Raw genomic sequence first — 11511 nt, 5'->3', positions numbered from 1 at the left:
GGGAACAGAGTATCCTGCCAGGGGAAGTGAGCCTGATTCAGCGGGCAGCATGGTGGGGCCCAGCAGGAAGGAAACACCCTTTGCCATCACTGGTACCTCCTGTTGGTGTAACCAAAGAGGCTGCAGGAAGTGGGTGTCCCCCACAGGCTCAGGCAAGGGCTGGCTTCCCCTGCTCACAAGAGCAAGGTCAGAGACCAGAGGACATGGAGCTGAGTGGAGTGGCCGTGGCCCTGGGGCCCGCCGGCCAGCTCCTTTTACTCCTGTGCTTCAGGACCCTGGCCGCCCAGACTGCAGACACCTGTCCAGGTGAGATGGACCTGAATTTCCAGTCCCTCAGAGCTGGTAACTACCCACTCATTGACCACAAATAGTATCTAGGGCTAAACCCTCCGTAGGCATCTTCTTCTGAAGACTCAACAGCTCAACTTCATCTGCAGACTAGGACACCACAGGCCCAAGGTCACACAGGTCAGAGGGGGGAGAGCAGGAATTTAATCCCAGGTCTGTCCAGCTCTCAAGGCCGTGATTCTCCCCACGAGCTTCCCGGCCAGGTCTCGACGCTGCCACCTAGGAGGACCATGCCCATCACTTTCTCCGTCTTCTCCTGGACTTTTCAGAAAGATGTTGGAAGATGTTCTAATCCAAGGGCTCCCACGTTTACTTGGGGTTTGCTAGTGCAGATTTCTGGCTTTTACCCCAGAGAGTGCGATTCAGCAGATTTGGGTCTAAGAGGGGGTTGTGGTCTCCCTCCCGATCCCACGCAGGTGGATGGGGCCCACACCTGGCAAGAGGATGCCCCTGAGGACAGACCAGCCTCCCCCTGAGTGGAGGACGTATTTATGGGGGAAGCATAAGGTTGCCCCTGTGAGAGAGTCGCAGCTGGAGACAGACCCCGAAACGACAGTTGCCTGTGTCTCCGGTGAGAGCACAGCTGATTCCCACATCCTCTAAGTTGTCTCTCGTGACGGTATTTCAGTTCTGAAATCAACAAAATTAACTATCTTTTTCTGAGAAGGAAATGAATCTCTGGTTCCAGTTCTACTGGAGTTTGCTCTGTGTCCTTGGATCAAATGTGTCCCCTCTCCAGGAGACCTAAACAGACCCCTTCCAGTTCAGGAATTCTATGGTCAAAAGTCCAAGGTCTGGGGGTGAAAATGTTACTTTGACCCAGATTCCCCAAGTCATTTAAATATTTATTGTTGTTATTTAGTGAAAGCACTCACTGTTTATGAGGTTCTTTTAAAATGCCATGAATTATACTAAGAAGTTTAAATTCTGCATTATCTAATCTAATCCTCCCCACAGCCCTATTCCTGTCTTCACTTGGGCACCGAAGGGACAGAGCTCAGAGGGGTTGAGTGACTTGGCCAAGGACACACAGCACTGAGGCTCTGGGGAGGCTGGCTCAGGCAGGGTGGGCCACAAGGCCAGGGCTCTGCCCTGCATCACCTCCACACCTGACCGGTGCCCACCAGAGGCGGGAAACTCACCGCCAGGCTGACCTTTCATCTGAGAAGGGTGACTCGGGCCACAGCCAAGGGCCCAGGTCGAGGTCGCCGCGGGGCAGATCCCCGTGGCTCGGGTGGCCTGTCGCCGGCTCTGCAGGGCTCTCAGGCCCAGGACGAGCTCCCTGACTGGCGCTCTGTGTCTCTCTGCAGAGGTGAAGCTGGTGGGTCTGGAGGGCTCCGACAAGCTCTCCATCCTCCGAGGCTGCCCGGGGCTGCCTGGACCCGCAGGGCCCAAAGGAGAGGCAGGCGCCAATGGACAGAAGGGTACGTGCTTGCGCTCGGGCATGGGGGTCACTGAGCACCAGCTCTTCTCAAATTAGAGCCCGGGTGGGCACTGCCCCCTGCGGGTCTCAGGTCGGGAGCTTGGGTCACGACCCTGCTCAGAGCTGGCGTCAGGAGCGACCCCCGAGGCCCAGCGGGATCTGTCATTCCCTGAGGAGGGGGCTTGTCGCAGCTAGTCTATGAGCTCACATCGGGGTCCACTTCCATAGAACACCCGCTTCCCGGTCCTCGATCCAGCCCTGGCTTTACGTGGCCGTGGGCCAGATTCCAAGCCACGTGTACCTCGGTATTCTCACCTGAAAACTGCGGCCCCAGCGTTTTCTGTCTGTACCGCAGATGAGAAAACTGGGGCTCAGAGCAGTCAGCCATCAGCAGGGAGGGTGGGGCTGGACCTCAACGCAGTAGGAAGGCCCCCGAGCGCTCCACAGCCCTCCCGTCGACGTGGTGGCCCCCTTGTGGGGTTTCGGGCCCCGAGCCTGGTATGAAGGGCAGGTGTGCCCGCAGCTGAGGGGTGAGTGCCCCGGACCTGTGTGTGAGTGGGTGCTCCAAGGGCTGCGGACACAGGGCCAGCTCGGAGGTCCCCAGCCTCTCACGTCCTGGGAGGCATCCAGCTCAGCGGCCGTGGGCACCCCGGGCAGCTCCTGGGATGGGAGGGCTGCGTGTGCTCACCACGATGGGCTCCAGGCTGGGGGTCCTGCCGGGGGGGACACTGGGAGGAGGGGCCGGCCCGGGGCAGCTGCCCACCAGTGGGTGTGGTTGGCCCGCCCCAAGCCGAGCCGCCGCCCCCTCGGCCCCACCCCACACACCCACACTCCCCGGGGAGGGCAGGCTGCCGGCAGACGCTCCTGCTGCCTTGGCTGAGCCTGGGGCCGCCTCTCCTGACCCTCCCCTCAGCGCTCAGGAGGAGGGGCAGGGCCCTGGGTGGTCCTAGCCCCCTGCTCACATCAGTAACGCAGACCTGGGAGGCCTCGTGGCTCCCGACCCCTCCTCTCTGGAGGTGGAGAGAGAACCACCCCAGAGGGAGGCATAATTGCGCCCGGCCGCCCCTGCGTCCAGGACTGAGCACAGGGCAGGGCCCCGCCTCCCTCCCAGAGCCAAGGGGCCGGAGGGTCCTGTGTGACAGGGTCTCTGAGGATGTGCTCTTGGTCCCAGGCCCCCGGGGGGCTCCGTGACGGTGGCCTAGACCTGGGCTGCTACACGGAGCTGGTCGGGAGCCAGATCGCTGCTGCTGGCTCCCTGGAGCCCGAGCTGGGCGCGCCGGCCGGTCGGCACCGGGTGGCTGTGAGCGCTTTGTCCTCGCCGCCTGCTGTCACCCTCGGGCTGCGTCCCAGGGCAGTGACCCTGAGGATACCGCAGCTGGGACGGGAGGGGCGGAACTGTATCCTTAGGGCAGAGACGCTCAAGTAGAATTCTTCAGGTTGCCTTTTCCTCAATGATGTATCTTTGGAATTTACAGGAGAGCGAGGTTCTCCCGGAGTCCCTGGGAAGGCAGGGCCGGCCGGGCCCAAAGGTACCAAAGGTGATGAAGAGCTAGGACCCCTGAGCAGGACCCCGGGGCCTGTCTACAGAGACATGAGAGATGGAGACAGACAGAGAGCGAGAGGGAGGAGGTGGAGAGAGAGATGGGAGAGAGACAGAGAGAGGGAGGGGGGCCAAGTGAGAGACGCACCTGTCCTATTTCCTGTTTCCAAAGAGCTTCAAGACAGCATGTGACTGGGTCCCGGGTCCGGGGCCCCAGGTCCAGAGCAGCCTCTCATAACCCAGGGAAGAATCCAGGCCTCTGAGCCCGCCCCCCACAACTCGCCCGGCTGAGACCCAGGCATTGGAAAAGTGTGGGCCGCGGAGCATGCGTGTGTGGTGCCCAGAGCCTCAGTCCCGCCCCCCATGCCCCAGCTCCCGAGGAAGTGAGCACTTGGGTGGTTTCCAGAGCGGAGGGTCGACGTCCACTGACCAGACGTCCTGTGCATCTCCTGTCTCTCCCCAGGAGACCGAGGGGAAAAGGGCGCAGGCGGAGAGAAAGGTGAGCCCCTCCGCCTCCCTGGGGTCACTGGGCAGGCTCTGCAGGGGGCTGGGGCATCCAGAGAGCTCGGTCACGGCTACCACCATCTGGGGGAGGAACTCAGACCACACCCCTGGCCCTGTCCCTGCAGCAGATGGGTGCGGGAGGAGGGGCCTCTGAGCCTGGCCTGCTTTGTCAGCGGCCGGTGAGCGCTCAAAGCCCAGAGGCTCCGGAGTTGGACCCAGGTGACTGGCGATACCGCTTTGCTACATGATTTTGGACATTTTGCTTATAATGCTCTGATTTATGCTCATTTATTTAAAAATTTGTAAAAGCAAGAAAAGGCAAAACGCCAAGACACAGTCACATGCTCTGGCTACAAATACAAAGTGTGAGGTTGGGGCCCAGACCCACATCCCAAATGCTCCCCAGTACTTTCCACAAGCAGAGGCTGTGCTGGAGACATGGGCTGTGGAAAGCGATAGGCCTGGGGGCGCTGCACCTCCACCGCCGTGAGCCGTGAAGCCCAGGCGAGGTGGCCGGCACGGCGGTCCAGCCAGGGCCCCGCGGGACGGTGCTGGCCGTCAGCCCCCAGGCAGGCCGGATGCAGTGGGGGCCGAGCAAGCCCAGGGATGCTGAGTCTAGGAGCTGATCTGCAGGGCTGGAGGCTGAGAGTCCTGCAAAGAGCTGGATAATGGTTTCCTTTCTCCACGCTGTGTTCACGGAGCAACGGGGCTGAGGGGTGGGGGCGCTGTTTCCAGACGTGTGACGTGCATGTCCTCGCTCCCCACAACAGGAGAGCCGGGGGAGCTTCATTCCTGTGCCACAGGTGACTGCGCACACGCCGACCCCCGCACCTCCGCCTGGACCTGCTCCTGCTGGGGGTGGGGGAGGGGGGGTCGACCAGAAGGCCAGCTGCACAGACTCAGGTTCCACCTTCCAAGGATAAAACCCTCTCTGCGCATATCTTACTCCCCACTTACCCGAGTGATAGGCAGCCATTGCCTGGATAACTCGAGTATATTCCTGGAGGAGGCCAGGTGCCCAGGAGACTAGGCGGGGGCAGCCCTGGGAGGTGGGGATGGCCAGGTCGACGGGGCCTGGCCATCACAGCCGGGTGGCCTTGGGGGCCGCGTCTCTGTCCCAGGACTCAGAGCCTACCTCCCCCAGGCAGGTGTCCCTGCCTCTCCCTCCTCCCCCTCCCCCTCCCCCCTGCCCCGCCCAGAGCTCCTGTCCTGGCGTCCATTCCCCGGCTTCCCTTCCCAGGACCTCGGACCTGTAAGGAGCTGCTCACCAGGGGACACTTTCTGAGCGGCTGGTACACCATCTACCTGCCCGACTGCCGGCCCCTGACCGTGCTGTGTGACATGGACGTGGACGGCGGGGGGTGGACCGTGAGTGGGGGGGACCCAGCGATGGCCGTGGGGTTCACCCAGCGATGGCCGTGGGGTTCCTGGCAGGGGTGGGCGTGCCTGGGAGCCTCACCTGGTGGCAGAGCACTGTTTAGTGGCCTTTGTGAGACCGTCCACTCTTTCCAGGCAGAGGCTGACCCCGTCCTTTCACTGAGGTTGGGAGAATCAGAAATGTCGGGGGAGGGGGCTGTGGACCCACATGGGAAGGAGTCCCGTGGCTCAGGGCTGTGGGCTCAGGCCCGGAGGTGCCCACCCCTCTGCAGCCGTGTAGCGTTGGGCTTGTCGCCTGCCCTCTCTGAGCCTCCGTTTCCTCCTTGGTCCCATGTGGGTGTCCCTGACTGCCCCTGGGCTCTTGGATGAGACCCACGTTCTGGTCCTCAGCCTGTGATGCCGGTGAACTACCAGCGCTGCTCCCGCGTGTGGCCGGGGTGCTCTGTGGGGGGACGGCAGTGGTACCCCGTCTCCCCAGCCCTCCCCATCGTGTGCAGGTTTTCCAGCGAAGGAGCGACGGCTCTGTGGACTTCTACCGGGACTGGGCCGCGTACAAGCAGGGCTTCGGCAGTCAGCTGGGGGAGTTCTGGCTGGGGAATGAAAACATCCACGCCCTGACCGCCCAGGGTAGGGCCGCGGCCCGGGGCTCTGTGGTGGGGTGCCTGAAATGCACATGCCCCTGACCTCAGCCCTGGGCCATGTGCGCCAGAGGACCCCGCTCCTCCTGGCCCCCGGGGTGGTCACGTGTGACAGCAGGAGGGGTTATTCCTCTGAGAACCTAGGACGTGTATCCTCTTACACTCTCTGAGTGTTCAAATCGGAGGAGGTGGATTATTGGAGTGAAGACGACTTCTGGTCTCGGGACCGATCGTGTCTAGAACCCGAGAGTCGGAAGTGAGGGGGAGGCCATCTGGATCGGGGTGGCCCTTCTCCCACTTCCAACGGTTGGTCCTTCCTTGAAACTGGGATCTTAGGCCCACGGAGCCCCTCCCTTGCCTCTCCCACTCAGTGCATGTGGCGGTCCCCACGCAGGCCCCCTCACCCCACTTCTCCGTTCCACAGAATCAGCTTCACAGCTGGTCCTGAGTTCAACGGCAAACCTGTAAATCCTTTCTTAATCCTTCCGCTCCCTCATGGCAACCTTGACGGTATCCACTCATGTGCCCTGAGATTCTTGCAGAAGAAACTACACATGCAAAGGTTTCCTGCCATGGCATTCACAGCTATTTGCAGGAGAATTTAGGGTTTCCCACTAGAGCGAGGCTTCATTCCGTCCAGGTCCACTGATGGTGGAATTTCAGGCATGGCTGGTGGAGCAGCAGGGGAGCTATTTGAAAACAGGGAGGCATCCCTGAGGTCCTCCCACCAGCCCAGCCTCTCACACCTTCCCGGTGAATTGTCCCCGATGCCAACTTCAGACGTCCCCTAAAGCCCACATTCCCACCCCCCGTGCCTGTAGGCAGAGGGTCCCTTCTGCTGGGCCCTGAGCACCCACCTCCAACAGGAAGCAGCGAGCTGCGGGTAGACCTCGTGGACTTTGAGGGCAACCACCAATTTGCCAAGTACCAGTCATTCAAGATGGCGGGTGAGGCAGAGAAGTACAAGCTGGTCCTGGGAGCCTTTGTCGGGGGCAGTGCAGGTGAGAGTCCGCGCGGGGCACAGCAGTGGCCTGGGCTTCAGCGCGGGGTTTGGGGAAGCAGAGAGGACCTGCTTAGCATCCTGGCTCTGTCTCCCGTGAGTGACCCTGGGCTGGGGCTCCACTCTCTGGGTCCAGGTTCTCCGTCTTTGGATGCAGACACGAAGGTACCTGAGTCTCTTTGTAGCATGGGGACCAGTGACGCCATCAGTCACCGCTCCCAAGGCTGTGTCTGCAGAGCAGTGAGCTGTTCTGAGTGGGGCTTGAGGTCACTGACCCCTTTCCCTGCTAACACCTGGAAGAGGCCGGTCATTTCACGTCAGCCCTTAGAGCCATATTCCCAAACTGGGCTCCACGGAACACAAATCCTGTGGGATGTTCTTTGCCAAAAAGACACCCCGGTCACAGGATGTGGGGAGGCATCTCTTATGGCGCACCCTCTTGAGAATTCCCAGTGTGCACTCTTTCAGGAAAGGTGCTAGGAGCCTGTCTGCTTGTGTTGAACCAGAGCTGCAGAGAGCAAGGTCCTCCCGGGGCGTGGGGGGGGAGTATTGCTAATGGGAGCCTTCAAGCACCCCTTTGCCACACGTGCCTCCTCTGAGCCTCCAGGGAAGGAGAAGGGCAGGGACCCTCCTCTCCATGCTGCAGGTGGTACAGCTGAGGGTCTGGCAGGGGTGAGAAGGGCAGTGGGGTGCTACAGGAACTGGGGTGAGTTGCACACCCAGGGCTGAAAATGGAGCAGGGAGCCCCGGGATGAGGCCGTGCTGTCCCTCTGGGATGACCGTGTAACCCAGGGAGTGGGTATGAAGCCCAGAAAAGCGATGCAGGCTCGGGGAAGGGAGGGCACCTCAGGGGAGAGGACGGCGTGGGTCCTGGTGGTCTTGGGGGAGCCGGGAGGAAACAGATGAGGCTGGAGGAGGGAGGCATGCGCTCTGGGGCAGAGCTCCTGGACCAGGTGGCTCCATCTGCCCCAGGGTGAGGCAGGATCTTGACGCCCTGGGCGTCAGCTCACACGTCTCTAGAGGGAGGTGGCGCTGGGCAGGCGGCAGGGCAGGCTCCCTCTAGCCCGAGCAATACCCCCACTCCCTCCTGAGCAGGTGATTCCCTGACGCCCCACAAGAACCAGTTCTTCTCCACCAAAGACCAAGACAACGACAAGAGTTCCTCTAACTGTGCAGTGCAGTTCCAGGGGGCCTGGTGGTACACCAGTTGTCACTCCTCCAACCTGAACGGCCGCTACCTCGGGGGGCCGCACTCGAGCTATGCCAATGGTGTCAACTGGAGGTCGTGGAGAGGGTACAACTACAGCTACAAGGCAACCACGATGAAGGTGCGGCTCACCTAGGTGGGCGGGGCCCGCAGCCCGACCCCACGCCTCCCCGGGCCCCCTGCCTGCGGCCTCCCAAAACCCCACTCAGTCCCCAGCGAAGGCCAGCACACATGCTCCCCCGCCGCCCCTTTGCTGAAGAAGACCTGCTTGCCCAGCCCCTTCTCTCTCATCAAAGGGTCCGAACCCTCGTGCCCCACAGCCTCACCAGAAGAAGGATCACGTGTTAAAACTGTTTGCTTTCTGGCAGACATCTTCCCAGTTTTCATTTGCGTCTTCGAACATCAGCTGTTTTGAGTATTTTTCCCAGAGCCCATCCACAGCAGGAGCTGTGATCGAGTCAGGGAGAGTTAGGGAGCCCATTTAGCAGATGCAACCACTGATGTCCCTAGAGGGCAAGTGGCTGTTCCACAAAGCATCAGCCCCCAGCCTTAAGCTCCCACTTAATTTCATCGACGGGTTGGGGGGGATGTCCCCTCCCTCACCCAAAGTCACCTGCTTCTTCCTGATATTGGTCCCAGCATCTTCATTCATCTTTAAACAGGTCACTTTGAGACTAGAAAACTCTCATTAAAAGGGGGGGGGAGGAGTTAAATAGGGACCTTTCCGCTTTCAATCAGTGCTCTGGGCCAGCTTCCCTGGAAAGCAACTGAAACACCAAACACAGATCCACAGGGTGGGCTGCATCCACCCAGCGGAGCAAGGGCAGCTGGCTGTCCACATACCATACAAAACCCTGAGGGGCCCGGCCTCACGCCGCACAACCCTCGGCCTCAGGGCGATTGTAGACCTCGGGGTGCAAAGCGAACAGCCTGACGGGAGATGGTAAAGGAGAGTTTTCTCAGGCTCTCGGGCCGGGGAGAGGTTTCCTAACTGGGACTTCAGAAACACCAGGCATAAAGGAAAAGATTGATGGATTCAACCCCATTCAATCAAAAGCTTTTGTTTATCAAAGGACACTGTAGGAAATAAAAGGAGAGTCACAGAGGGATAGAATGCCTTGGTCACACGTAGGTTATTAGTTTTCTACTGCTGTCTCTACTCATTAACAACAATTTAGTGGCTTAAGAACAAAGGAAACGTGTTATCACAAAGTTCTGCCGGTTAGAAGTCCGACGTGGGTATGACTGGGCTGGAAGCAAGCTGTCAGCAGTGCTGGTTCCTCCTGGAGGCTCCAGGGGAGGGTCTGTTTTCTGACCTTTTCCAGCTTCTGGAGGTCCCTGGCACATTCCTTGGTTCACGGCCCCTTCTCCATCTTCAAAGTAGCGACAGCACATCACTCCAACCCTGCTTTCATGGTCCCATCTCCCTCTGGGTATAGCCAGAACAGGTTCTCTGAAGGACTCACGTGATGCGACTGGGCCCACCTGGGTATCCCAGGACCATCTCCCCATCACAAGATCCTTCATTTAACCACACCCGCCAAGTCCCTTTTGCCACGTAAGGTGACATGCTCACCAGTTCTGGGGATTAGGGCAGGAAATCTTCAGCAGGGGAAACATTATTCTGCCTACCACAGCCTATTAAAAAATACCATGGTCTCATACCAAGAATATTTAAAGAACTCCTACCAATCAGTAAAAAATTTTAATAGCTCAGTAAGAAGTGGTTAAGAGATTTGAACAGACACTCCACAAAAAATGATATCCATAGGACCAATACATTTATAAAAAGCTTCTGTATTTTGTTGGTTCTCAGCAAAATGCAAATTATAACAAAAACGAGATGCTATGACACACCCATCGGGACGGCTAAAATGTGAAAAACTGACAACACTAAATGTCAGGGATGCTGCAGGGTAAGGGGGGTTTCATATGCTGCTGGTAGCAATGCGAATTGATGCCACTAACTTGGAAAAGTGTTTGACATCAACTGTTAGAGTAGAAGACACGCATTCCCATAACCCGGCAATTCTACTGCCTGACGTGGAAATAACTGTTGTGTGCCCCAGGGGCCATGCCAAGAATATCTATAGCCAAGCTCTTCACAGCAGCCAAAACCTGTCATCCACCCAAAGGCCCGTCAGGAAGAAGGCAGATAGCAATGCAAAGATAGTCACGCACTAGAAAGCCACGCAGCAGTGCTAACTGGACAGCTACGGCCACACGCAGGACGGACAGAGCACGACGCAGCAGCTGGCGGAGAAAGCTGGATTCACGAGAGTATGTACTGTTGGCTCCACCTTGTACAAAACTGTTTTCTAAGCAAAAATGACCTGCCGTGTTTCGGATGCCTACTTAGGTGGTAAACGTATACCAGGAAAACAAGAAAGTGGTTGCCCTTGGAGTGGAATGGGGTGGTCACTGGGAAGGGACACAGATGGCCTTTGGGGTTCTGGGTGGTGATGACAAGCATGTGGGCCACACGATAATAAAAATACCTAGACTACACTTTTCATTTTATAGACTTTTGTGTACATGTTCCGTTCACAATTTTATAACTACTTTTAAAGAGAGGGCACGCCCGTGATCCAGGGATGCGGGCAACATGCACATCTTTTCCTGACGTCCACGGTCATTGACTCAGTAACTGAGGAGAGGTCCCTGCAGCCCACCTGGGATTGACCAGACCCCACCAGGTCCTGGCCACAGTCTCTCAACAGAAGTAAAGTCTGCTAGTTGAAACTGTACTTTTCTTCCTCAGTAGGTAAGCATCTTATAAACCCAGGAAGATTGTAAGTCTAGAAATGATTCATATACTAAAAGCCATAGAATTATGACTTTCATACTAAGAAATCTGGATAGGTTTGGTATCTCATAGTCTCATGATGTTTAAAGAAGTTGGCCTGTTGTAAAGAAAGTCTCATAAACCCAAAGTTAAATATGTCATTAACTCATTGACTTAGTCTTGTAATGTTATCTGGAAAGCCTGGTGCATTTTTTCACAGTACTGGAATACGTAAGAAACTCCGGGCTCGTTGCATTTCTAAGTGAAATCATTCGATTTCTAAAAATTAATTAGTACTAAGAAGGTGTTGTCCACTAGGCTTTTGAAATGCCCAAGAAGGAATTGAATATATTACACTTATTATCACCATTCAAAGTTTTGAAGGTTTAATGAATTAGATTTGTCGTATTCAAAGACCCTTAAAAGCGATGGTTAAGACTTGCAGGTCTTGGGCTTCCCTGGTGGCGCAGTGGTTGAGAGTCCGCCTGCCGATGCAGGGCACACGGGTTCGTGCCCCGGTCCGGGAAGATCCCACATGCCGCGGAGCGGCTGGGCCCGTGAGCCATGGCCGCTGAGCCTGCGCGTCCAGAGCTTTCGCTCCGCAACGGGAGAGGCCACAACAGTGAGAGGGCCGCGTACCGCAAAAAAAAAAAAAAAAAAAAAAAAGATTTGCAGGCCTTATGAATAGA

The 11511-nt window shown here is 57.7% G+C and overlaps 1 protein-coding gene across 1 annotated transcript; it reads left to right on the top strand.

The window, feature by feature from the left end:
• Window positions 1-203: 203 nt before the first annotated feature.
• LOC309823737 (ficolin-1-like) lies at window positions 204-8195 on the top strand (the record flags this gene model as incomplete). The annotated part of the gene is made up of 10 exons (XM_082656273.1): window positions 204-306; window positions 1088-1140; window positions 1535-1772; window positions 3247-3300; window positions 3775-3810; window positions 4586-4618; window positions 5056-5183; window positions 5690-5819; window positions 6697-6831; window positions 7926-8195. 10 exons carry the CDS (start codon window positions 204-206, stop codon window positions 8171-8173), a joined length of 1158 nt encoding a protein of 385 aa, XP_082512399.1. The 3' UTR covers window positions 8174-8195.
• Between the last annotated feature and the right edge of the window lie 3316 nt (window positions 8196-11511).

The sequence above is a fragment of the Grampus griseus genome (genome assembly GCF_964374135.1).
Source record: "Grampus griseus genome assembly, chromosome: 6".
In the NCBI taxonomy this organism is placed as follows: domain Eukaryota; kingdom Metazoa; phylum Chordata; class Mammalia; order Artiodactyla; family Delphinidae; genus Grampus; species Grampus griseus.
This window is presented reverse-complemented; position numbering and strand designations above follow the sequence as displayed.